Here is a 27794-nt window from a genome sequence, read left to right on the forward strand (position 1 = left end):
CTCCAGATGATTGCCGAGCATGTTCCTCTGGGTGATGATGTGGGGGACACTGCACACGTTCTCCCACTGGCCCCTGGTCTGTTCATGGAAACCTTGGCTGGGCTGGGTGGCTGCTCTGCACTCTGACAACTGCAGCAGAGATGCTTCTGCATTGTGACACTACAGACAAAGTGTTCCTGGGTAAGCACACCTGTGCCCATGAAACCTTTCCTCTTTACAGCTGTAAACATCCCAGGTGTGTGTGGGAACTGCACCTGCACTGGGACAACTGGGACAGAGGAGACCTTCCACGTAAGATCAGACACGCTGAGGTTGAGCTCATGAAAACAAGCAGTGCAAGAGTTAGAAACATATAGAATTCAACAGGTGCAATAACATTTTGTAGGTCTCACTTGCTCTACAGAAAGAACTCAAATCACCCTGTACTCCATCAGTCAAGGCTTGTGTTATCTATGATGTTTGACAAGCAAGAGAATGATCAACTTCTTCTCTAGCATCACACACAGAGCTCCCCTCTCTTCTTTTTCTCCTACCCCATGCAGCTGGAAGTGTTTGCTTGTGGCCATCTCCTCACTGGAGATAAATCTCAAATTCATCATGAGATGATGATGCCATGCAGCCACACCCAGACGGGAGGTCCATTTGTCTGCTCCCCACCATGATGAGAAGGAACTGAAGGATTCTAAAGCACACAAATGATAAACAACCATACTGAAAGATTAGCAGTCATCCAATGGAGAATGACTCATCAAACCATTGGCTTCGAGGGATTCTCCTCCCCGTCTTTATGACTTGCTCTTTTCCACACAGATGCAACATCTATTGAATTAATATTTACCTCTAATTCTCCCAGCGGTAACAGAACACAAAGTCACTCTCATATCTCCTGCCTCCCACTTCCACTGGAACAAGAGCAAGAGACATGAACACACCATGCATTCCTAAAAAATGATAGGTTGTTGATAAAGGTAAACGTACCCACATACAGAGTTTAAAAAAAACACCAACCAACCAAAAAAACAGTCAAAAACCACAAAATATGAACCAGAGAAAGCAAGGAAGCATTAGAAGACAACAAGCTGTCAGACATGCTCACAGTGAAGTCTTCTAGGCCTGGATTTCAAGCCTTAAAATTCATCCCTCAGAGCACCTAGAAGTCACTGAGGTCTCAAGCTGCAAGTGTGGCCCTAAACACTTACACTGGACAGCAGGACAGGGGCTTCATTGGAAAAATTAGTCATCTCCTCACCAACTTCTTCTACTGCATGATCTGCTCACCTTGCACAGTTATGAACCCACCATTTTAAACAAGTTCTCATCAGCCTCTTTCCCAAGTTCCATCTTCGGACAAATTGCAACAGATGTTCTTATTGCTTCTGCTTCCTATTCTTCCTATTTCCCACACACACAATTCTTTCCTGGTTGGCTGGATGAAGGATTTGCTGAAAAACAATAGTCATTCTTTCAAATATAAAAGTACTGACCAGATTTGGGAAAATGAGCTGCAACCTAACCAGGAAACAAAGGCTTGAAGGAAAACGTAATTACAACTCCTATGGAACTTGATACCACAATGTTGCATAGAGATACAGATAGATAATGGAGGTTTCACACGTGATTAATTGGCTGTTCTACCCAAGAGTTATGGTTTTACATAAACAGATACTGCAGAAAGTGTTACTGTTGAGGACTGTCATTGTATTTCATGACACAGAAACCAGGATCAGAACAGAACAGAAAGGGCTTTGGCACCAAGCATGAAATCAAACCATTTCTCAGTCAAACCCAGCCAGATTCACCCATTTTCCTGGCACAGAACTGAGCTCTCACCCTCCTCACTCTGCATGCAGAGCCTTTAGTCTCACCATCAACCTACACCAAAATTTTGGTTATATCTTGGCCACAAAGAGAAACATATATTTATGAAGTTCTATTTCTTTAATTAATATTCAAAGTAAAGCTGGGTGAGGCTCTGAGGAACCTGATCTGGTGGAAGAGGTCCTTGCCCATGGCAGAAGTGTCAGAACAAGATGATCTTTAAGGTCCTTCCCAAGACATTCCATGATTCTATGTTTTTCTGATTCTATGATTACATGTACAACTTCAAAGTATGGATGAGAGATACTCTCCCTACTGAATAATTGTATGTTTTGGAGTTTGCAGGATTGTCAGGCACAACGAGGATAAACATTTCTCCTTGACAAGAAAATAAGCAAACAACCCAACCCAAACAAATCATCAAAAACCCCTTAATACACTGAGCAAAGAATGGGAAAACACCAGAGGAGTATCAATCATGGCCTCATGTTTCAGATTCTGTCAACTCTAGTATATACACAATACGGGAAACTCAATTGTAACTAATGCACAGGAGGCCTCACACAGGAGCGCATCCCAGATAGTCATTTCCTTGGAAAGTAAGATCAAGAAAAACCTTGGAACCACAGCTGTGGGCCTCATCTAACTACTGGGACAAATAGAACTTGACACAATTCATTCATTCATTTTGAACTATATCACTGTGAACTCCAGCACTGGCCCTGTCTCTGCATACACAGAATTCTTCACTCTGTCCAAACAAAACAGGAAAGTAAATTTTGCATAGAGACAACAGTAGAAGAAAAGTTGTATACACAGATAATCAGATCATAAGCATCAAAACTAACATTACTCTTTCTTCTCAGTTACATACACAAGTCGAAAATGTTATACAGGCCATAAATGGTTCCCAGCTCTGACAAAGACCCAGCCATCCAAGTATCACCTCAAAGGCAACATCACCATTCTTCAGCACATGGACTCCTCACAAGATCTGCGACTACCACTCTGCATGAAAAAGAATACCAAACCCAAACTAGACCATTTGAGTTCAAACCACACAAGATAAAATCATAAGACTCCTCCTGACTCATGTTCATAAGGCCAGCAATAGCCCTGGGGATCAACAAAGCACATGCCATGTCTCCACCAGTGCCTCCTCACACACCACACCCCCAACACTCCCCACTAACTCTTCACAGCTCACATGGTTATCACAGATCTTCAGAATTTAGAGACATTCTTCAGAATTTAGAGACAGTCCACCAAAAGGAAAGTTACTCAGTCAGTCTCTCCTTACCAAGGATAATATTGGACTTCTCACCCTACCCATGGGACAAGAAAAAGCATTTCTCACTCAGACATTTTAAAGAAACAGGTCAAAAAAAGTCTCTCTCTTCACCTACAAACATGAAAGAAGCACCTTCAGGTCATCAGAACAGCAAGACAGAAAGTTTACACCTGCGGAATGGAAGAGCTCAGAACAATCTTCTCGGTGATATAACTCAGAGCAGATGACTAATAATTCGTTTATAGGCACCAAACACAGAGCTTGATCTTCCTACATGGAAACTTTTCATTAGTACAACATGTAGGTTTTAAGTGACACAATTATGAGGGCCTCCAAATATTTAGTAAGACCCTCCCAGCATTCTCCATGCAGCTGGAATACATCTCTTCTTGACAATTACTTGGGGAAGAAAATCCTCATATTGCTTCACACTAGAGATAGGAACTGGACAGGGAATGGAGGAAATCATTCCCTTGACTCTTTCAGCACACATTCATGCACAGCTCACAGGACTCACATTTCCAACCCTTCCCATTATCCATGATGTTCTCTCACCCATATATCCCAAAAACATGTGACAGTGGAGGCCCAGCTCCCCAGACCACTTTTCTTCACACCACCAAGTTCACACAGCTATCTTTACTTCTCTGTACTAGAGAAGCTCCATTTGCCTGCTCACTCAAGTTCTGGGAAGACACTTCACAGGTCTAAAAGGAAAAGCCCAGCAGTCTTCCAAGACAGACTGAGTCAGTGAAAATCTGCACAGGGGGAATTATGCCCACCTTACATGTCCCACTGCACCTTGAATCTCTCCCTTCCCACCCACACAATTCTCTGGCCATGCTAAATATTTCATAGGCAAGAGTCACCCAGCTCCATTTGACATAGCTCGACCTTCAAAAAATAAAAAAAACAAAACAACAGAGCAGTTCTGCCATTTCCTCCTGCATTTCCTCCTCCACAAGCTGCTACCCACAGGCTTTTCAAAGAGTCACGACTTCAAGAGGATCCTTCCTCTTCACAACAGGCAGACAGACAGCATCAAGGACCACTTGTTGCCAGGCCCAATCCTCTGTCGAGGACAAAGATCAAAGCATGGATGACACAAAGACTTTTCCCGCTGACATCCACTATGTATCGCGGAGAACGAAAAAGGCTGAGAACAACGTGCAGAGAAGTTCCACGCAAAATCATCAGCACTTTGTTCACGACACATTCAACCCATTCAAGGACATGTGTTGTTGGAAAGACACGTGAGGCTGCAAAAAACTTCTCTTTCCTAAAAACGTGATACATCCATTCAGAAGATCGAATACTAACAGGAACACGGATTGTACAGAGCACAGGTGCCATAGGGGAAGAATAGCTGGAACCTGAGAAATACCCAAAGTTCTGACTTAAAGAACAGCCTGACAGCAGCAGCCTTCCCCCTCCTTCCTTCTTCACTACCTGGAACGCTGAACACTGACCCCGTGTTCCCACAACGACAGGAACGGGCACCGGTCTTCAGAATGACACCAAAGAAAACTCTACCTTGTTTTTCAACGAAGTCTCCAATGCAAGCCAAAGAAAACGGCCGCCAAAGGGCAGGGGAGCTTCAAAAGAAAGCGTTTTGCGGAAAATATGGACTGATAAACTCACCGAGGGAGCGGAGGGATCCTTGGGGAGGGCGGCGGCCACATCCTCGTCCCCGAGCAGCGGCGCGGGCTCGTCGGGCAGCGGCCGGGCCGGGAGGGTGTCGCAGCAGGTGGCGGCCGAGAAGCGCAGCTGGCTCTTGCGCGAGTCGGCCGTGAGCGACACGTCGTGCGAGTAGGACTGCAGGAAGGCGCGCACGCCGTCGATGCCCACGAAGTGCGAGACGGGCACGCCGCGCAAGGCGCCGCCGTCGGGCGGCAGCAGGTGCCGGCGGCGCCAGCGGCGCAGGCGCAGCGCCAGCAGCAGCAGCAGGAAGGCCACGAAGAGGCACGACACGGCGGCCACGGCCAGCACCAGCCAGCGCGTCAGGCCGCCCGCCGCCTCGCCCGGCGCCGCCGCCGCCTCGGCCGCGCTGCCCAGCTCGGCCAGCAGCTCGGCCACGCTCTCGGCCAGCACCACGCTCAGCGTGGCCGTGGCCGACAGCGCCGGCCGCCCGTGGTCCTTCACCACCACCACCAGGCTCTGGCGCGCCGCGTCGCGGGCCAGCGGCGAGCGCGCCGTGCGCACCTCGCCGCTGTGCAGCCCCACGCGGAACAGCCCCGGCTCCGTGGCCTTGGCCAGCTCGTACGACAGCCACGCGTTCTGGCCCGCGTCCGCGTCCACCGCCACCACCTTGGCCACCAGCGCGCCGGGCTCCGACCAGCGCGGCGCCAGCTCCACGCCCGACCGCGCCCCGCCCGCGCCCGCCGCTCCGCCCGCCGGCGGGTACAGCACCTGCGGCGCGTTGTCGTTCTCGTCCACGATCTGCAGCCGCACCGACACGTTGCTGCTCAGCGCCGGCGCGCCGCCGTCCTCCGCACGCACCCACAGCTCCAGCTCGCGCACCTGCTCGTAGTCCAAGGAGCGCAGCGCGTACAGCGCGCCCGTCTCCGCCTGCACCGACACGTACGACGACAGCGGCGCGCCCCGCACCCGCCCCTCCGACAGCCGGTACCGCACGCGCGCGTTCTGCCCCCAGTCCGCGTCCGTGGCGCGCACCGTCAGCACCAGCGCGCCCGCCGCGTTGTTCTCCGACAGCCGCGCGCTGTAGCGCTCCTCCGAGAACACCGGCGCGTTGTCGTTCACGTCCAGCACCCGCAGCGCCAGCACCGCGCTGCTCTGCAGAGCCGGCGACCCGCCGTCGGCCGCCCGCACCGTCACGTTGTACTCCGACACCTGCTCTCGGTCCAGCTCGCTCGCTGTCACCACACGGTAGTAATCGTCAAAGGACTTCTCCAGGCGGAACGGGATGTTCCCATCGAGCGAGCAGCGCACCTCGCCGTTGGCCCCCGAGTCGCCATCCTGCACATGCAGCAGGGCCACGACAGTTCCCGGCTGAGCATCCTCGGAGACTGCACTCATGGCCGAGGATACTGTTAGTTCGGGCGCATTGTCATTGACGTCTGTCACAAAGATCGCGACTTCTGCCGTGTCAAAAAGCTCTCCTCCATCGTGTGCCTGCACCTCAAGTTCATGGGAGGAGATTTCCTCGAAATCCAAATCGTCCTTTACAGTTATTTCTCCTGTCTCAGAGTCGAGGTAAAAAAGTTCCGAGGCTCGGTCTGAAATTTTATGGAAGCTGTATTTTACCTGCCCGTTCAGCCCCTCGTCGGCGTCCGTGGCCGTGACGGTGACGAGCACGGAGCCCACGGGCACGTCCTCGGGCACACGCACCGTGTACTCCGCCTGGCTGAACACGGGCGCGTTGTCGTTCGCGTCTAGCACCGTCACTCGGATCCGAGCCGTGCCCGTCCGCGCCGGATCGCCGCCGTCACTCGCCCTCAGCACCAGCTCGTGAAACGCCGCCTCCTCCCGGTCCAGCGCCTTCGCCAGCACCAGCTCGGGACGCTGATCGCCGCCGGGGCCCGTCTGCACGGCCAGCGAGAAGTGCTCGTCGCCGCTCAGCTCGTAGCTCTGCAGGGAATTCCGGCCCGAGTCCGGGTCGTGAGCCTCGGCCAGGGGAAACCGGGACCCCGGGGCTGTTGTCTCGCTTAGTCTCAGGTCTTTTTCTACCTGTCGAAAGCTTGGGGCGTTGTCATTAATGTCCGTGATTTCTACTTCGATTGCATAAACCTGCATCTCCCCCTCCACTATCAGCTCACAGCGCAGCACGCATTTCTCCCCCAACCGGCACAGCTGCTCCCTGTCGATCCTCTCCGCCGTCACTAAATGGCCCGTCTTCTGATGCAGAGCAAAATACTGCGTCCTACCCTTGTTCAGGATACGTATTCCATTATCTCCGAGCTCCAGGAACTGCAGCCCCAGGTCCTTGGCCACGTCGCCCACGAAGGAGCCCTTGGGCATCTCCTCGGGCACCGAGTAGCGCAGCTGCCCCCACGCCGCCTCCCACGCCGCCAGCAGGACGGCCCAGAGCAGAGCTCGCTGCCGCCGGCCCCAGCGCCTCCCCGCCGCGCACATCTCCGCCGGGGCACCGCCGGCACCGCAACACCGCCTGCAGCTTCTCGGCGCTGATTTTGGGCCCACCCGGCCTCTCTCGGGAGTCCCTCCGCCTCGCTTCAGCACGGCTCAGCAGCGCGGGGACGACCGTAGACCGTCCGCCGCCGAGCCAGACACCGAGAAACCGAGCGAGCCGATCCGCAGCGGGCGGGGCTGCCGGGAGCGCTCCGAGCTTCCTCTCGCTCCTCTCGGTCAACAGCGGCGCCCGCAGCCTCCTCCCGGCACTGCAGGCACCCGGCGCTGCCCGGCACACGGGAGGCTCTCGGGGGTGACACAGTCGTCACTGAGTCCTGGCGTCCCGATCAGAGGAGACATTTGCCTTGAGCTTTTCTCCAGCAGATCTCGTCTTCGATCCTTCAGCTGATCGCGATCAGACGTCAATTACAGAACTTCTGTGATTCTACCGTATTTACCGCATCAGAAAATGTTCTTGAAATGCTGGTTTATGATAAAGTGTTTTTAAGATGGCTTGTAGAATATTACGATTAGTGCCCTATTCTTTTAAAACCCCAATTTCTGATACCGATGGCACAGCTTTTGCGGCTGTCTTGCTTGATTTATTTTGTTTCTGCCTTTGTATAAACCAAAACGACGTCACACTGGAATGTCATCTGTGACAATCGTCTACCAAACTCCACCATACCAGAATGCAGTGATGACGATCCCCGCTCAAAGCGCATCTTTCCAAAGGACTGACCTTCCTTACGGATTTTGTAAGTTTTCACCCGCACATGGTCGGATGCTCTGAATCAACAACCTGTGTTGTTTCACATTCTCCAGCCATCACTTTTACACTGGTCATTGTAGCCCGGAATACTACAGCTCGCGATTACACACATTACACCATTACACAGTTCGTTCTTAGAGAGCACGCACCAACCAGGCCCAGAAACTCCGTGATCCATCCCAAAATAAAACCAAAACCCAGCAAAAGCAAATGTCTCTTTGGGGCAAGAGGCATACAAACACAAAACAGGCTCTGAAGGGCAAAACAGAGGATTTGGCTTTTGCAGATCCATTTCTATGGCTTAGCCCCAGCTAAATAAAGACTAAACAAAAGAAATCTCTCCCACAGTGTAACCATTTGCTCAACATCTCAAAAGATGGGAAGGCACGTGGCAGAGGAACAAGCATTAAATTCGTCTGCATGGATCTGCACGCACTTCCTTTGGAAGTCCAACATCTCAAGAGCATTAACCGACGGGGTTTTGCCCAACTACAAACCACGTCCAAATACGTCGTTTCCAGAACGACTGATCAGGAAGCTTTTAATTTTATGGAGTAAAGCAACTCAGAAAATACTCGTTGAAAAATATTGTCAGCTGAACCTGATTGCGTGATGAAACACAAGAGGGTTTTCAAAATACTTCTAATGTTTTACTCAGCCGAAGTAGAACGGCAAGAATCCGCTCTCTGAGCCTACACTGGTGAATTTTATTTTTTCTTTTGATATCCCCGCACCTTATCTGCTGCTTTCAATACAAGAAACTAACACCGAGGATGGGAAAAAGCACCCGCTCCAAAACAACCAAAAAAACAAATAAACACAAAAGCAGAAGAAAAATACCTGCAGGGAGAAACAATGCCTGGAGTCCTGGAATAAGAAACCTGTCCAGCTTATGCGCCCATTTCTACAGAAACTTAATCACAAAATATAACAGTCACTCTTCTACAGCATCATGAAGGTGAAAGGACAACACTTTATAGGGAAAATACGTACATTTTAGGGGACAAAAAAAATCCTATTGCAAACGGGTATTCCTTTAACAGAACACTACCATGAGAGAGCAGCGCTTTGTAAAAACTGACAAACTCATTCTATAGATTAAGAAAAAGACTTCACAAAGATCGGGAAAAACCACGCCTGGATATAATCTATTCATCCCATTCATGCTGCCATTATTGTAGCAGCCTTGTGCAAAAGACGGAAGGAGACACAGCGGAAGTTGGAAATATTCAACAAGGAGGAACAAACTATATGAATAACGTCTGAAACAGCGGTGCCAACCGTTTGGGATCAGAAAAATAATTCTTCGAAAATAATAGCCGCCCTCAGTAAAGATACGATTTCTACAGCAGCATACCTACAAAGCGTGGGAGGATAAAAAGAAGAGGGCTAGGAACCACATGCAAATTCGTCATTCGAGAAGTCAAAGAAAGGTAGGTTTTCTTGTTATCCTACACCGAAACAGTATAAACCACCCAGCTGACAAACAAGTCAGCTACATATCTGAGGAAACAGGGATCGACGGCGACATCTCCAACAAAATTAATTTATTGCGTTCACACCCTGGAATATAAAAGGAGAACTCAAAGTCCCTAAACTGAACGAGAATCTGTAACGACCGAAGGCGAGTGGGATTCCAGAATGAAACATCTCAGGGAAACAGAGGGGAAGGAGGACGAATGATTAGAAATGGTCAAGTAGAACAGCCAAACGCAAAGATTTACAGACCTGCGGTGCGTCAGAATTGGCAGGCGGCTCTCCCACAACGGCGCTGCTGTTCGGGCTCGGCTTCTCGCAGGAATCCCCGCCCAGAAGCTCCTCCGCCGACAGGATGGGCACCGGCGGCGGCGGCGGCGGCCAAGCGGCCTCGGGCACGGCGCGGGCCGGCGCCGCCACGCACAGGTTGTAGGAGTAGGGCAAGGTGCCCTCGCAGAAGTCGGCCGGGAAGGCGGCGCCGGCCACCGAGAAGCGCTGCGCGCCCAGGCAGCGCAGCACGGCGGGCGGCCCGGCCCGGCGCAGCCGCGCCAGCACCAAGAGCGCCACGCTCAGCACCAGCAGCGCCGACAGCAGCGCCAGCGCCAGCACCAGGTAGAACTGCAGCTCGGCCGCCGCCGCCGCCGCCTCGCCGCCCGCCGCCCGCTCGCTCAGCTCCGGCAGCGCCTCCTGCAAGCTCTCGGCCAGCACCACGTGCAGCGTGGCCGTGGCCGACAGCGCCGGCTGCCCGTGGTCCTTCACCACGGCCACCACACGCTGCTTGGCCGCGTCCCGCTCGGACACGGCGCGCGCCGTGCGCACCTCGCCGCTGTGCGGCCCCACGCGGAACAGCGCCGGCTCCGACGCCTGCACCAGCTCGTACGACAGCCACGCGTTGCGCCCCGCGTCCGCGTCCACCGCCACCACCTTGGCCACCAGGTACCCGGCCTCGGCCGAACGCGGAACCACCTCGAACGGAGGAGGAGCCCCCGCCGCCTCTCCCGGCGCCGCGGCGGCCCCCGCGCCCGCCGCCGCCGGCCAGAGCACCCGCGGCGCGTTGTCGTTGCGGTCCAGCACGAAGACGCGCACCGTGGCCGTGGAGCTGCGCGCCGGCGAGCCGCCGTCCTGCGCCCGCACCGCCACCGCGAACTCGCGGCACTGCTCGTAGTCCAAGGAGCGCTGCGCGTACAGCGCGCCGCTCCGCGCCTCCACCGACACCGGCGGCGCCGCGCCCGCCGCGCCCGCGCTGCCGCCCGCCAGCCAGTAGCTCACGCGCCCGTTGGCGCCCGCGTCCGCGTCCCGCGCCTGCACGCGCACCACCAGCGCGCCCGCCGCGTTGTTCTCCGCCACGTACGCGCTGTACGCCGCCTCCTCGAACACCGGCGCGTTGTCGTTCACGTCCGACACCTCCAGCACCAGCTCCGTGCTGCTCCGCAGCGCCGGCCTGCCCCGGTCCCGGGCCGCCACCGTCACGCGGTGCTCGGACGCCTGCTCGCGGTCCAGCGCGCTCGCCGTCACCACCTTGTACGAGCCGCCCGGCGACGCCACGATCGACAGCGGCGCCTCGCCCAAGAGCTCGCACGACACCTGACCGTTCTCGCCCGAGTCTCTGTCTCGCACTTTCAGCAGGGCCACTACAGTTCCAGTCGGGGCATCCTCGGGAACTGGGCTCGACAGCGAGAGCAGCGTGATTTCCGGGGCATTGTCATTCTCGTCCATGATCTCTATTTGAGCCTTGCAGTGAGCTGTTAACCCGCCTCCGTCCGTAGCCTCCACGGTGAGGATGTATTTATTCTTCTCCTCGAAATCGAGGGTTCCGGCCGTCCTGACCTCCCCACTGTTGTTGTCGATTGTGAACAAAGCGCGGATGCTGTCCGGGACGTTGCCGAATGAATAGAAAACCCTTCCGTTGGAGCCGGCGTCGGCATCCGTGGCCATCACACGAAGCACCAGCGACCCCAAGGGAAGATTCTCTGCCACTCGCGCCTCGTAGACCCTTTTGCTGAAGACAGGTGAGTTGTCATTGGCGTCTGTCACATTGATGCGAACATGGACTGTCCCGGATCTCGCGGGATCCCCGCCATCCACCGCCGTCAGCACCAACTCAAAGGAGCTCTGCTTCTCCCGGTCCAAAGCTCTCTCCAGCACCAGTTCCGGCTGCTTGCTTCCGTCTGGGTTCTCTGTCACAGTCAACGTAAAGTACGGGTTGCTGGTGAGCTGGTAAGTCAGCAAAGAGTTACTCCCCACGTCCCTATCCCGGGCCATTTGCAGCGGAAAACGAGCACCGGGAAGCGTCCATTCACCGATCTCGAGGTCAAGAGAAGCCTTGCTGAAGGTCGGGGAGTTGTCATTCACGTCCTCGATTGCCACCTCGACATGGAAAATGTTCAGCGGGTTGTGCACCAGCACCTCGAAGCTGACGGAGCAGGTCGCCGACTCGCCGCACATCTCCTCCCGGTCCAGCCTCTCGTTCACGTACAGGTTCCCGTTCTCCTCATTCACAATGAAGTATTGCTTCTCCTCGCTCAGCCGCAGCCTCCGCGCCGGCAGCTCGTCCGCGCTGAGCCCCAGGTCCCGCGCCAGCGGCCCCACCAGCGAGCCTCTGCCCAGCTCCTCGGGGATGGCGTAGCGGACCCGCTCGGCCGCCGCCCGCCACCACACGCACCAAAGCACCGCGCCAAGCAGCGCTCGCCCGCCGCCCGGCCCGCGCCTCTGCCGCCGCCTCACCGCCATTCTCTCTCGCCACAGCTCGCCGCGCTCCTGCCGGGCTCCTGCCGCTGCCCCGCCTCCCTTCCAGCCGCTCTCGCTCTCACACAGCGCACGGGCCGCCGCAGCGCAGCCAGCCCGCTCGGGCCGCCTCGGACGCCGCTGCTCCCCGACAAGCGCCGCCGCTTCCTCTGCTGCTGCCGGTGGTGTCGGGGCCGCTGCCGCCGTGGCCGGCGCCGGGCGAGCGAGCAGCCTGCGGGGGCAGGACGCTGCGGCGGCCGCGGCTCCAGCGCCGCTCGGCGGCGGCCAACAGCGACACCCGGAGGCGCCGCCACGCCACTGCAGCCGCCCGATGGCCGCGCTCAAGGGGGCCCGGCTTTGGGCGGGGCTCGGGGCTGCGCCGCCGCCGGGGTCTCTCCTCCACTGCAAACAGCGACAGCACAAGCTCGGGCTCTATTCGAAACCAAGGCGGTTCTATCTGAGATGTGCTCTCCGGTGCTTTTAGGGCATTCTTTTGAATCGCACTGAACAGTCAGAAACAAACACTCATGACTAGGGAATAAAGAATGGAATTTAGCGGTTTTGAATAAAATGACGGCTCATCTGCAGCAGCAATAAATGATAATATAGGGAAGACCTCAAGAACTTTTGCACACTTCATCACATCTCTTGAACTGTCCTTTCATTACCTTTGGACGAATCAATCTGACATAAAGTTCAGCCTAAAGCAATGTAAGCAACCCCTATGCCAAGATAGCAGAATGCCATTTACTCTTATGTTTCTGACTCATTATACTTGTTTCATCTGCATCCCCAGATCTCAGTGCCTGACAATGGAAAATGAAACTCAGCAATGCTGAATCCTTCATAGAGCTAAACAATGTTTACAGTTTGCAACTTCAATTTTCCTTTAAGGACATTTAATCAATACCTCTGCCATAAGAAGGAACACTTCTGGCTAGACTTGGACATTGGATGCATATCCATAACATCTCTGGGCAATATGTTCCATTTTCCCACCACCCACACTTCAAATTTCTCCTAATCAAAACCTCTCGCCTTTTACTTATAAACAGTTCTCCACTGTCCTATGACCACTGGACCCCATAAAAAGAGCTCTGTCCATAGTTCCTATAAACTTACTCATAAATTGAAACAACAAAAAAACCTTTTAAAAGTCAACACTGATATATCATTTCTCCATGCATGAAGACCTAAACTTTTTCAGGCCTTCTGAATAGCAGAGATGTTTCAACTCTCAGACCAATTTCATGATCATTCTGGGGACTCCAGCATGTCCATCTGGGATATTGGCTCAAGATCTGCGTGCAGACCAGTCTACAGTCTCACAAAAAGAGTTTAGAGTGGGGAAAGGATCTCCCTCGACCTGCCGGACGAGAACCTGTTATGCAGTGCAGGACACAATTCGAGCACCAGGTGCCCATTGGCAGATCATGTCCCATCCTCTAACCCACCAATAACCCAAAGTACTTCTCTCCTAAGCTGTTCCCTATCCCCTACTCTCTCGTTAAACTGGGAATTGCCCTAACCCAGGTGCAGGACCTTGCACTTTGCCCTGCTCAACTTCATGATGGTTGCACGGGGCCACTTCTCCAGCCCATCCCTCGTTGGCATCTCTGCCCTCTCGGCAATCAACTCAAATTGGTGTCAGCTGAAAACGTTCTGAAGCTGCATTCCATCCCATTGTCCATGGAGGGAATAAACAGTACTGAAGGTCCCAGGAAGGACCCTGGAGGGACAACACAAGGCACTGCTTTCCACCTGGACACTGAGAAACTGCCTGTAACTCTTTGGAGGTGACTATCCAGCCTGTTCCTCAGCCATTTAACAGCCTCCAGATGATTGCCCAGCATGTCCCTCTGGGTGATGATGTGGGGGACACTGCACACGTTCTCCCACTGGCCCCTGGTCTGTTCATGGAAACCTTGGCTGGGGTGAGTGGCCGCTCTGCACTCTGACAACTGCAGCAGAGATGTTTCTGCATTGTGACACTACAGACAAAGTGTTCCTGGGTGAGCACACCTGTGCTTATGAAACCTTTCCTCTTTACAGCTGTAAACATCCCAGGTGTGTGTGGGAACTGCACCTGCACTGGGACAACTGGGACAGAGGAGACCTTCCACATAAGATCAGACATGCTGAGGTTGAGCTCATGACAACAAGAAGCACAAGAGTTAGAAACATATATAAGTCAACAGGTGCAATAACATTTTGTAGGTCTTCCCCTACAGAAGCACCTCAAATTACGCTGTACTCCATCAGTCAAGGCTTGTGTTATCTATGACATACGACAAGCAAGGGAATGACCGACTTCTTCTCTAGCCTCACACACAGAGCTCCCCTCTCTCTTTTTCTCCTACCCCATGCAGCTGGAAGGTTTGGCTTGTGGCCATCTCCTCACTGGAGATAAATCTCAAATTTTATCATGAGATGATGATGCCGTGCAGCCACACCCAGACGGGAGGTCCATTTGTCTGCTCCCCACCGTGATGAGAAGGAACTGAAGGATTCTAAAGCACACAAATGGTAAACAACCATACTGAAAGATTAGCAGTCATCCAATGGAGAATGACTCATCAAACCATTGGCTTTGAGGGAATCTCCTCTCAGTCTTTATGACTTGCTCTTTTCCACACAGATGCAACATCTATTGAAGTCATATTTACATCTAATTCTCCCAACAGTAACAGAACACAAAGTCACTCTCATATCATATCTCCTGCCTTCGACTCCTACTGAAACAAGAGCAAGAGACATGAACACACCATGCATTCCTATAAAATGATAGGTTGTTGATAAAGGTAAACTTACCCACATACAGAGTTAAAAAAAAAAAAAAAAAAAAAAAAAAAAAAAAAAAAAAAACACCAAACCAAAAAAACTGTCAAAAAACACAAAACATGAATCAGAGAAGGCAAGGAAGCATTAGAAGGCAACAAGCTGTCAGACATGCTCACAGTGAAGTCTTCTAGGCCTGGATTTCAAGCCTTAAAATTCATCCCTCAGAGCACCTAGAAGTCACTGAGGTCTCAAGCTGCAAGTGTGGCCCTAAACACTTACACTGGACAGCAGGACAAGGGCTTCATGGAAGAATCCGTCATCTCCTCACCAACTTCTCCCACTGTGTGACCTGCTCACCTTGCACAGGTATGAAACCATCATTTTAAACAACTTCTCATCAGCCTCTTTCCCAAGTTCCATCTTCGGACAAATTGCAACAGATTCTCTTAGAGCTTCTGCTTCCTATTCTTCCTATTTCCCACACACACAATTCTTTCCTGGTTGGCTGGATCAAAGATTTGCTGAAAAACAATAGTCACTGTTTCAAATTTAAAAGTACTGACCAGAATTGGGAAAATGAGCTGCAACCTAACCTGGAAACAAAGGCCTGAAGGAAAATGTAATTACAACTCCTATGGAACTTGATATCACAATGTTGCATAGAGATGCAGATGGATAATGGAGGTTTCACACAGGATTAATTGGCTGTTTTAGCCAAGAATTATGGTTCTACTTAAACAGTTACTGCGGAAAATGTTACTGTTGAAGACTCTCATTTTCTTCCATGACACAGAAACCAGGATCAGAACAGAAATGGCTTTGGCACCAAGCATGAAATCAAATTATTTCTCAGCCAAACCCACAAGGATTCACCCATTTTCCTGGCACAGAACTGAGCTCTCACCCTCCTCACTCTGCATGCAGAGCCTTTAGTCTCACCATCAACCTACACCAAAATTTTGGTTATATCTTGGCCACAAAGAGAAACATATATTTATGAAGTTCTATTTCTTTAATTAATATTCAAGGTCAGGCTGGGTGAGGCTCTGAGGAACCTGGTCTGGTGGAAGAGGTCCCTGCCCATGGCAGAGGAGTCAGAACAAGATGATCTTTAAGGTCCTTCCCAAGACATTCCATGATTCTGTGTTTCCCTGATTCTATGATTACGTGTACAACTTCAAAGTATGGATGAGAGATACTCTCCCTACTGAATAATTGTATGTTTTGGAGTTTGCAGGATTGTCAGGCACAATGAGGATAAACATTTCTCCTTGACAAGAAAATAAGCAAACAACCCAACCCAAACAAATCATCAAAAACCCCTTAATACACTGAGCAAAGAATGGGAAAACACCAGAGGAGTATCAATCATGGCCTCATGTTTCAGATTCTGTCAACTCTAGTATATACACAACACGGGAAACTCAATTGTAACTAACGTACAGGAGGCCTCACACAGGAGCGCATCCCAGATAGTAATTTCCTTGGAAAGTAAGATCAAGAAAAAGCTTGGAACCACAGCTGTGGGCCTCATCTAACTACTGGGACAAATAGAACTTGACACCATTCATTCATTCATTTTGAACTATATCACTGTGAACTCCAGCACTGGCCCTGTCTCTGCATACACAGAATTCTTCTCTCTGTCCAAACATAACAGGAAAGTAAATTTTGCATACAGACAACAGTAGAAGAAAAGTTGTATGCACAGATAATCAGATCATAAGCATCAAAACTAACATTACTCTTTCTTCTCAGTTACATACACAAGTCGAAAATGTTATACAGGCCATAAATGGTTCTGACAAAGACCCAGCAATCCAAGTATCACCTCAAAGGCAACATCACCATTCTTCAGCACATGGACTCCTTGCAAGATCTGCGACTACCACTCTGCATGAAAAAGAATACCAAACCCAAACTAGACCATTTGAGTTCAAACCACACAAGATAAAATCATAAGACTCCTCCTGACTCATGTTCATAAGGCCAGCAATAGCCCTGGGGATCAACAAAGCACATGCCATGTCTCCACCAGTGCCTCCTCAAACACCACACCCCCAACACTCCCCCCTAACCCTTCACAGCTCACATGGTTATCACAGATCTTCAGAATATAGAGACATTCTTCAGAATTTAGAGACAGTCCACCAAAAGGAAAGTTACTCAGTCAGTCTCTCCTTACCATGGATAATATTGGACTTCTCACCCTACCCATGGGACAAGAAAAAGCATTTCTCACTCAGACATTTTAAAGAAACAGGTCAAAAAAAGTCTCTCTCTTCACCTACAAACATGAAAGAAGCACCTTCAGGTCATCAGAACAGCAAGACAGAAAGTTTACACCTGCGGAATGGAAGAGCTCAGAACAATCTTCTCGGTGATATAACTCAGAGTAGATGACTAATAATTCGTTTATAGGCACCAAACACAGAGCTTGATCTTCCTACACGGGAACCTTTCATTAGTACAACATGTAGGTTTTAAGTGACACAATTATGATGGCCTCCAAATATTTAGTAAGACCCTCCCAGCATTCTCCATGCAGCTGGAATACATCTCTTCTTGACAATTACTTGGGGAAGAAAATCCTCATATTGCTTCACACTAGAGATAGGAACTGGACAGGGAATGGAGGAAATCATTCCCTTGACTCTTTCAGCACACATTCATGCACAGCTCACAGGACTTGCATTTCCAACCCTTCCCATTATCCATAATGTTCTCTCACCCATATATCCTAAAAACACGTGACAGTGGAGGCCCAGCTCCCCAGACCACTTTTCTTCACATCACCAAGTTCACACAGCTATCTTTACTTCTCTGTACTAGAGAAGCTCCATTTGCCTGCTCACTCAAGTTCTGGGAAGACACTTCACAGGTCTAAAAGGAAAAGCCCAGCAGTCTTCCAAGACAGACTGAGTCAGTGAAAATCTGCAACAGGGCGAATTATGCCCACCTTACATGTCCCACTGCACCTTGAATCTCTCCCTTCCCACCCACACCATTCTCTGGCCATGGTAAATATCTCATAGTCAAGAGTCATCCAGCTCCATTTGACATAGCTCGACCTTCAAAAAACAAAACAAAACAGAGCAGTTCTGCCATTTCCTCCTGCATTTCCTCCTCCACACCCGGTTACCCACAGGCTTTTCAAAGACTCACAATTTCAAGAGGATCCTTCATCCTCACAACAGGCAGACAGACAGCATCAAGGACCACTTGTTGCCTGGCTCAATCCTCTGTCAAGGACAAAGATCAAAGCATGGATGACACAAAGACTTTTCCTGCTGACATCCACTATGTATCGTGGAGAACGAAAAAGGCTGAGAACAACGTGCAGAGAAGTTCCACACAAAGCCAGCAGCACTTTGTTCACGACACATTCAACCCATTCAAGGACATGTGTTGTTGGAAAGACACGTGAGGCTGCAAAAAACTTCTCTTTCCTAAAAACGTGATACATCCATTCAGAAGATCGAATACTAACAGGAACACGGATTGTACAGAGCACAGGTGCCATAGGGGAAGAATAGCTGGAACCTGAGAAATACCCAAAGTTCTGACTTAAAGAACAGCCTGACAGCAGCAGCCTTCCCCCTCCTTCCTTCTTCACTACCTGGAACGCTGAACACTGACCCCGTGTTCCCACAACGACAGGAACGGGCACCGGTCTTCAGAATGACACCAAAGAAAACTCTACCTTGTTTTTCAACGAAGTCTCCAATGCAAGCCAAAGAAAACGGCCGCCAAAGGGCAGGGGAGCTTCAAAAGAAAGCGTTTTGCGGAAAATATGGACTGATAAACTCACCGAGGGAGCGGAGGGATCCTTGGGGAGGGCGGCGGCCACATCCTCGTCCCCGAGCAGCGGCGCGGGCTCGTCGGGCAGCGGCCGGGCCGGGAGGGTGTCGCAGCAGGTGGCGGCCGAGAAGCGCAGCTGGCTCTTGCGCGAGTCGGCCGTGAGCGACACGTCGTGCGAGTAGGACTGCAGGAAGGCGCGCACGCCGTCGATGCCCACGAAGTGCGAGACGGGCACGCCGCGCAAGGCGCCGCCGTCGGGCGGCAGCAGGTGCCGGCGGCGCCAGCGGCGCAGGCGCAGCGCCAGCAGCAGCAGCAGGAAGGCCACGAAGAGGCACGACACGGCGGCCACGGCCAGCACCAGCCAGCGCGTCAGGCCGCCCGCCGCCTCGCCCGGCGCCGCCGCCGCCTCGGCCGCGCTGCCCAGCTCGGCCAGCAGCTCGGCCACGCTCTCGGCCAGCACCACGCTCAGCGTGGCCGTGGCCGACAGCGCCGGCCGCCCGTGGTCCTTCACCACCACCACCAGGCTCTGGCGCGCCGCGTCGCGGGCCAGCGGCGAGCGCGCCGTGCGCACCTCGCCGCTGTGCAGCCCCACGCGGAACAGCCCCGGCTCCGTGGCCTTGGCCAGCTCGTACGACAGCCACGCGTTCTGGCCCGCGTCCGCGTCCACCGCCACCACCTTGGCCACCAGCGCGCCGGGCTCCGACCAGCGCGGCGCCAGCTCCACGCCCGACCGCGCCCCGCCCGCGCCCGCCGCTCCGCCCGCCGGCGGGTACAGCACCTGCGGCGCGTTGTCGTTCTCGTCCACGATCTGCAGCCGCACCGACACGTTGCTGCTCAGCGCCGGCGCGCCGCCGTCCTCCGCACGCACCCACAGCTCCAGCTCGCGCACCTGCTCGTAGTCCAAGGAGCGCAGCGCGTACAGCGCGCCCGTCTCCGCCTGCACCGACACGTACGACGACAGCGGCGCGCCCCGCACCCGCCCCTCCGACAGCCGGTACCGCACGCGCGCGTTCTGCCCCCAGTCCGCGTCCGTGGCGCGCACCGTCAGCACCAGCGCGCCCGCCGCGTTGTTCTCCGACAGCCGCGCGCTGTAGCGCTCCTCCGAGAACACCGGCGCGTTGTCGTTCACGTCCAGCACCCGCAGCGCCAGCACCGCGCTGCTCTGCAGAGCCGGCGACCCGCCGTCGGCCGCCCGCACCGTCACGTTGTACTCCGACACCTGCTCTCGGTCCAGCTCGCTCGCTGTCACCACACGGTAGTAATCGTCAAAGGACTTCTCCAGGCGGAACGGGATGTTCCCATCGAGCGAGCAGCGCACCTCGCCGTTGGCCCCCGAGTCGCCATCCTGCACATGCAGCAGGGCCACGACAGTTCCCGGCTGAGCATCCTCGGAGACTGCACTCATGGCCGAGGATACTGTTAGTTCGGGCGCATTGTCATTGACGTCTGTCACAAAGATCGCGACTTCTGCCGTGTCAAAAAGCTCTCCTCCATCGTGTGCCTGCACCTCAAGTTCATGGGAGGAGATTTCCTCGAAATCCAAATCGTCCTTTACAGTTATTTCTCCTGTCTCAGAGTCGAGGTAAAAAAGTTCCGAGGCTCGGTCTGAAATTTTATGGAAGCTGTATTTTACCTGCCCGTTCAGCCCCTCGTCGGCGTCCGTGGCCGTGACGGTGACGAGCACGGAGCCCACGGGCACGTCCTCGGGCACACGCACCGTGTACTCCGCCTGGCTGAACACGGGCGCGTTGTCGTTCGCGTCTAGCACCGTCACTCGGATCCGAGCCGTGCCCGTCCGCGCCGGATCGCCGCCGTCACTCGCCCTCAGCACCAGCTCGTGAAACGCCGCCTCCTCCCGGTCCAGCGCCTTCGCCAGCACCAGCTCGGGACGCTGATCGCCGCCGGGGCCCGTCTGCACGGCCAGCGAGAAGTGCTCGTCGCCGCTCAGCTCGTAGCTCTGCAGGGAATTCCGGCCCGAGTCCGGGTCGTGAGCCTCGGCCAGGGGAAACCGGGACCCCGGGGCTGTTGTCTCGCTTAGTCTCAGGTCTTTTTCTACCTGTCGAAAGCTTGGGGCGTTGTCATTAATGTCCGTGATTTCTACTTCGATTGCATAAACCTGCATCTCCCCCTCCACTATCAGCTCACAGCGCAGCACGCATTTCTCCCCCAACCGGCACAGCTGCTCCCTGTCGATCCTCTCCGCCGTCACTAAATGGCCCGTCTTCTGATGCAGAGCAAAATACTGCGTCCTACCCTTGTTCAGGATACGTATTCCATTATCTCCGAGCTCCAGGAACTGCAGCCCCAGGTCCTTGGCCACGTCGCCCACGAAGGAGCCCTTGGGCATCTCCTCGGGCACCGAGTAGCGCAGCTGCCCCCACGCCGCCTCCCACGCCGCCAGCAGGACGGCCCAGAGCAGAGCTCGCTGCCGCCGGCCCCAGCGCCTCCCCGCCGCGCACATCTCCGCCGGGGCACCGCCGGCACCGCAACACCGCCTGCAGCTTCTCGGCGCTGATTTTGGGCCCACCCGGCCTCTCTCGGGAGTCCCTCCGCCTCGCTTCAGCACGGCTCAGCAGCGCGGGGACGACCGTAGACCGTCCGCCGCCGAGCCAGACACCGAGAAACCGAGCGAGCCGATCCGCAGCGGGCGGGGCTGCCGGGAGCGCTCCGAGCTTCCTCTCGCTCCTCTCGGTCAACAGCGGCGCCCGCAGCCTCCTCCCGGCACTGCAGGCACCCGGCGCTGCCCGGCACACGGGAGGCTCTCGGGGGTGACACAGTCGTCACTGAGTCCTGGCGTCCCGATCAGAGGAGACATTTGCCTTGAGCTTTTCTCCAGCAGATCTCGTCTTCGATCCTTCAGCTGATCGCGATCAGACGTCAATTACAGAACTTCTGTGATTCTACCGTATTTACCGCATCAGAAAATGTTCTTGAAATGCTGGTTTATGATAAAGTGTTTTTAAGATGGCTTGTAGAATATTACGATTAGTGCCCTATTCTTTTAAAACCCCAATTTCTGATACCGATGGCACAGCTTTTGCGGCTGTCTTGCTTGATTTATTTTGTTTCTGCCTTTGTATAAACCAAAACGACGTCACACTGGAATGTCATCTGTGACAATCGTCTACCAAACTCCACCATACCAGAATGCAGTGATGACGATCCCCGCTCAAAGCGCATCTTTCCAAAGGACTGACCTTCCTTACGGATTTTGTAAGTTTTCACCCGCACATGGTCGGATGCTCTGAATCAACAACCTGTGTTGTTTCACATTCTCCAGCCATCACTTTTACACTGGTCATTGTAGCCCGGAATACTACAGCTCGCGATTACACACATTACACCATTACACAGTTCGTTCTTAGAGAGCACGCACCAACCAGGCCCAGAAACTCCGTGATCCATCCCAAAATAAAACCAAAACCCAGCAAAAGCAAATGTCTCTTTGGGGCAAGAGGCATACAAACACAAAACAGGCTCTGAAGGGCAAAACAGAGGATTTGGCTTTTGCAGATCCATTTCTATGGCTTAGCCCCAGCTAAATAAAGACTAAACAAAAGAAATCTCTCCCACAGTGTAACCATTTGCTCAACATCTCAAAAGATGGGAAGGCACGTGGCAGAGGAACAAGCATTAAATTCGTCTGCATGGATCTGCACGCACTTCCTTTGGAAGTCCAACATCTCAAGAGCATTAACCGACGGGGTTTTGCCCAACTACAAACCACGTCCAAATACGTCGTTTCCAGAACGACTGATCAGGAAGCTTTTAATTTTATGGAGTAAAGCAACTCAGAAAATACTCGTTGAAAAATATTGTCAGCTGAACCTGATTGCGTGATGAAACACAAGAGGGTTTTCAAAATACTTCTAATGTTTTACTCAGCCGAAGTAGAACGGCAAGAATCCGCTCTCTGAGCCTACACTGGTGAATTTTATTTTTTCTTTTGATATCCCCGCACCTTATCTGCTGCTTTCAATACAAGAAACTAACACCGAGGATGGGAAAAAGCACCCGCTCCAAAACAACCAAAAAAACAAATAAACACAAAAGCAGAAGAAAAATACCTGCAGGGAGAAACAATGCCTGGAGTCCTGGAATAAGAAACCTGTCCAGCTTATGCGCCCATTTCTACAGAAACTTAATCACAAAATATAACAGTCACTCTTCTACAGCATCATGAAGGTGAAAGGACAACACTTTATAGGGAAAATACGTACATTTTAGGGGACAAAAAAAATCCTATTGCAAACGGGTATTCCTTTAACAGAACACTACCATGAGAGAGCAGCGCTTTGTAAAAACTGACAAACTCATTCTATAGATTAAGAAAAAGACTTCACAAAGATCGGGAAAAACCACGCCTGGATATAATCTATTCATCCCATTCATGCTGCCATTATTGTAGCAGCCTTGTGCAAAAGACGGAAGGAGACACAGCGGAAGTTGGAAATATTCAACAAGGAGGAACAAACTATATGAATAACGTCTGAAACAGCGGTGCCAACCGTTTGGGATCAGAAAAATAATTCTTCGAAAATAATAGCCGCCCTCAGTAAAGATACGATTTCTACAGCAGCATACCTACAAAGCGTGGGAGGATAAAAAGAAGAGGGCTAGGAACCACATGCAAATTCGTCATTCGAGAAGTCAAAGAAAGGTAGGTTTTCTTGTTATCCTACACCGAAACAGTATAAACCACCCAGCTGACAAACAAGTCAGCTACATATCTGAGGAAACAGGGATCGACGGCGACATCTCCAACAAAATTAATTTATTGCGTTCACACCCTGGAATATAAAAGGAGAACTCAAAGTCCCTAAACTGAACGAGAATCTGTAACGACCGAAGGCGAGTGGGATTCCAGAATGAAACATCTCAGGGAAACAGAGGGGAAGGAGGACGAATGATTAGAAATGGTCAAGTAGAACAGCCAAACGCAAAGATTTACAGACCTGCGGTGCGTCAGAATTGGCAGGCGGCTCTCCCACAACGGCGCTGCTGTTCGGGCTCGGCTTCTCGCAGGAATCCCCGCCCAGAAGCTCCTCCGCCGACAGGATGGGCACCGGCGGCGGCGGCGGCGGCCAAGCGGCCTCGGGCACGGCGCGGGCCGGCGCCGCCACGCACAGGTTGTAGGAGTAGGGCAAGGTGCCCTCGCAGAAGTCGGCCGGGAAGGCGGCGCCGGCCACCGAGAAGCGCTGCGCGCCCAGGCAGCGCAGCACGGCGGGCGGCCCGGCCCGGCGCAGCCGCGCCAGCACCAAGAGCGCCACGCTCAGCACCAGCAGCGCCGACAGCAGCGCCAGCGCCAGCACCAGGTAGAACTGCAGCTCGGCCGCCGCCGCCGCCGCCTCGCCGCCCGCCGCCCGCTCGCTCAGCTCCGGCAGCGCCTCCTGCAAGCTCTCGGCCAGCACCACGTGCAGCGTGGCCGTGGCCGACAGCGCCGGCTGCCCGTGGTCCTTCACCACGGCCACCACACGCTGCTTGGCCGCGTCCCGCTCGGACACGGCGCGCGCCGTGCGCACCTCGCCGCTGTGCGGCCCCACGCGGAACAGCGCCGGCTCCGACGCCTGCACCAGCTCGTACGACAGCCACGCGTTGCGCCCCGCGTCCGCGTCCACCGCCACCACCTTGGCCACCAGGTACCCGGCCTCGGCCGAACGCGGAACCACCTCGAACGGAGGAGGAGCCCCCGCCGCCTCTCCCGGCGCCGCGGCGGCCCCCGCGCCCGCCGCCGCCGGCCAGAGCACCCGCGGCGCGTTGTCGTTGCGGTCCAGCACGAAGACGCGCACCGTGGCCGTGGAGCTGCGCGCCGGCGAGCCGCCGTCCTGCGCCCGCACCGCCACCGCGAACTCGCGGCACTGCTCGTAGTCCAAGGAGCGCTGCGCGTACAGCGCGCCGCTCCGCGCCTCCACCGACACCGGCGGCGCCGCGCCCGCCGCGCCCGCGCTGCCGCCCGCCAGCCAGTAGCTCACGCGCCCGTTGGCGCCCGCGTCCGCGTCCCGCGCCTGCACGCGCACCACCAGCGCGCCCGCCGCGTTGTTCTCCGCCACGTACGCGCTGTACGCCGCCTCCTCGAACACCGGCGCGTTGTCGTTCACGTCCGACACCTCCAGCACCAGCTCCGTGCTGCTCCGCAGCGCCGGCCTGCCCCGGTCCCGGGCCGCCACCGTCACGCGGTGCTCGGACGCCTGCTCGCGGTCCAGCGCGCTCGCCGTCACCACCTTGTACGAGCCGCCCGGCGACGCCACGATCGACAGCGGCGCCTCGCCCAAGAGCTCGCACGACACCTGACCGTTCTCGCCGGAGTCCGGATCGTTCACGTTCAGCAGGGCCACCACGGTGCCGACCGGGGCGTCCTCGGGCACGGGACTGGACAATGACAGAACCGTGATCTCGGGCGCGTTGTCATTTTCGTCCGTGACGTCTATTTGCACTTTGCAGTGTGATAACAAACCCCCTCCGTCTCTCGCCTCTAGCCCGAAGATGTATTTATTCTTCTCCTCGAAATCGAGGGGACCCGCTGTCCTCATTTCCCCGTTCTCACTGTCCACCGCGAACAACGAACTTATGGCGCCCGGAACGTTACTGAAGGAGTAGGAGACCCTCCCGTTGCTGCCCTCGTCCGCATCTGTCGCCTGCACCCGAAGCACCAGCGACCCCACAGGCAGATTCTCCGCCACTCGCGCCTCGTAGACACTTTTGCTGAACACGGGCGGATTGTCATTGGCGTCTGTCACGTTGATGCGAATCTGGACACTGCCGGACCTCGCAGGGTCGCCGCCATCCACCGCTGCCAGCACCAACTCAAAGGAGCTCTGCTTCTCCCGGTCCAACGCTCTCTCCAGCACTAATTCCGGCTGCTTACTTCCATCAGGGCTCTCCTTTAAAGCCAGAGAGAAGGACGGGTTGCTGGCGAGCTGGTAAGTCAGCAGCGAATTACTTCCTGAGTCCGCATCTCGGGCCATCTCGAGAGGAAAATGAGCACCGGGAAGCGTCCATTCACTGATCTCCAGTTCCAGAGCAGCCTTGCTGAAGGTCGGGGAGTTGTCATTCACGTCCTCGATGGACACCTCGACATGGAAAATGTTCAGGGGATTGTGCACCACCGCCTCGAAGCTGACGGAGCAGGTCGCCGACTCGCCGCACATCTCCTCCCGGTCCAGCCTCTCGTTCACGTACAGGTTCCCGTTCTCCTCATTCACCGTGAAATAGTTCAGCTGCTTCTTGCCGGCAGACGCCACCTGCAGCCTCCGCGCCGGCAGCTCGTCCGCGCTGAGCCCCAGGTCCCGCGCCAGCGGCCCCACCAGCGAGCCTCTGCCCAGCTCCTCGGGGATGGCGTAGCGGACCCGCTCGGCCGCCGCCCGCCACCACACGCACCAAAGCACCGCGCCCAGCAGCGCTCGCCCGCCGCCCGGCCCGCGCCTCTGCCGCCGCCTCACCGCCATTCTCTCTCGCCACAGCTCGCCGCGCTCCTGCCGGGCTCCTGCCGCTGCCCTGCCTCCCTTCCAGCCGCTCTCGCTCTCACACAGCGCACGGGCCGCCGCAGCGCAGCCAGCCCGCTCGGGCCGCCTCGGACGCCGCTGCTCCCTGACAAGCACCGCCTCTCGCCGCTGCTGCTGCCGGTGGTGTCGGGGCCGCTGCCGCCGTGGCAGGCGCCGGGCGAGCGAGCAGCCTGCGGGGGCAGGACGCTGCGGCGGCCGCGGCTCCAGCGCCGCTCGGCGGCGGCCAACAGCGACACCCGGAGGCGCCGCCACGCCACTGCAGCCGCCCGATGGCCGCGCTCAAGGGGGCCCGGCTTTGGGCGGGGCTCGGGGCTTTAACGGGATTTCAAATGCGTTTGTCAAATAGATCCGCTGTTTAATGCTTTCAGCTAATCTATTTGAGTCGCAATGAAGGTAGAGAAGCAAATGTTTAGTGCACAGCAATAAATAAAGGAACTCGGTTTCTCTTAACAATATCAAGGCACTACTAAAGAAACAGGAAAATTTATATGTGTCTACAGACAGGGAAATCCATAAGAATTCTGTCATGTATCTTCAATTCTGCTTTCCTGCCTTGGGTCGAATTAAATTCAGGCATACTTCAGCCTAAAGCATTGTTTTTATCTCTATGCCAAGCATAACGTTTCTCTTCTATTTCTGATTCAGAAAAGTTGCTTCTTTTGTATCTCCATATTTGAGGACCTCATGATAGATATGCAAAGCCACCATGACTCTTTTATACATCCAAAGAAATCTCTTGGCTGAATGGATACTTTAAAATAATTTAATGCACTCATCAGTCAGGGCAGGTTTATTCTTCACTTGACCGGGTTAATGAAAGACCCATGCAACCTGTCCTTGAAGCCTTCCAGTGGTGGCACATCCATAATTCATACAGTGTCTCACTATCCACATCATTAAAAAAGTCAACTCGAAACCTAAAAAATCTCTATAAATCTTTCTTGTATTTATTCTTTAAAAATTGAAAAGACACAATCAATTCTACTCAAAGCTTTCTTTTCTCAGACTAAAGGATGTGAGATTTGTCAACGCTCCTTCATGGCAGAGATGGTCCAGTTCATGGACAATCTGTGTGATCAAAGAAGTGTCGAGGGAGAGGAGCACCTTCCCATTCTTGCTGGTCATCCTGCATGTTATGCAAGCCCTGTGCAGTCTGGGCAGCAAGTGGACATTGCCAGCTCATGCCCCATTTGTCACCCAGCAGTGACCCAAAGCACTTCTCTGTGAGGCTGCTCTCAGTTCACCACTCTCTATTTACACTGGCGATTACCCTGACCCATGTTCAGGACTTTGCACTTGGCCTTCTTAAACTTCATGAAGTTTATACAGGTCTACTCCTCCAAGTTATCCATAAACATTATCCCTCACCTCTCCCTGATCACTCAGCTTGGTGTCAGCTGCAAATTTGCTGAGGGTGTTCTTGATCCCATTGTCTATGAAGACACTGAATAGCACAGATCTCAGTATAGACATCACACATCACTGATTCCCACTTGGACATGGAGTCCAAGAGTCTAAAGCTCCTGGGATGTGACTGTCCACC

General features: G+C 54.0%; 2 protein-coding genes across 2 annotated transcripts; both read right to left on the bottom strand.

The window, feature by feature from the left end:
• Positions 1 to 595: 595 nt before the first annotated feature.
• LOC310914962 (uncharacterized protein) lies at positions 596 to 12173 on the bottom strand (the record flags this gene model as incomplete). The annotated part of the gene is given in 6 exon segments (XM_083871480.1): positions 596 to 682; positions 4751 to 7246; positions 7248 to 7363; positions 7366 to 7428; positions 7431 to 7499; positions 9692 to 12173. Coding segments are annotated over 6 exon segments (5313 nt in total).
• Positions 12174 to 14590: 2417 nt separating this feature from the next.
• On the bottom strand, positions 14591 to 26272 carry LOC310914963 (uncharacterized protein; the record flags this gene model as incomplete). The annotated part of the gene is given in 6 exon segments (XM_083871481.1): positions 14591 to 14677; positions 18760 to 21255; positions 21257 to 21372; positions 21375 to 21437; positions 21440 to 21508; positions 23701 to 26272. Coding segments are annotated over 6 exon segments (5325 nt in total). The 5' UTR covers positions 26195 to 26272.
• Positions 26273 to 27794: the final 1522 nt, after the last annotated feature.

The sequence above is a fragment of the Zosterops lateralis genome, assembly GCF_965231275.1.
Source record: "Zosterops lateralis genome assembly, chromosome: 14".
NCBI lineage: Eukaryota > Metazoa > Chordata > Aves > Passeriformes > Zosteropidae > Zosterops > Zosterops lateralis.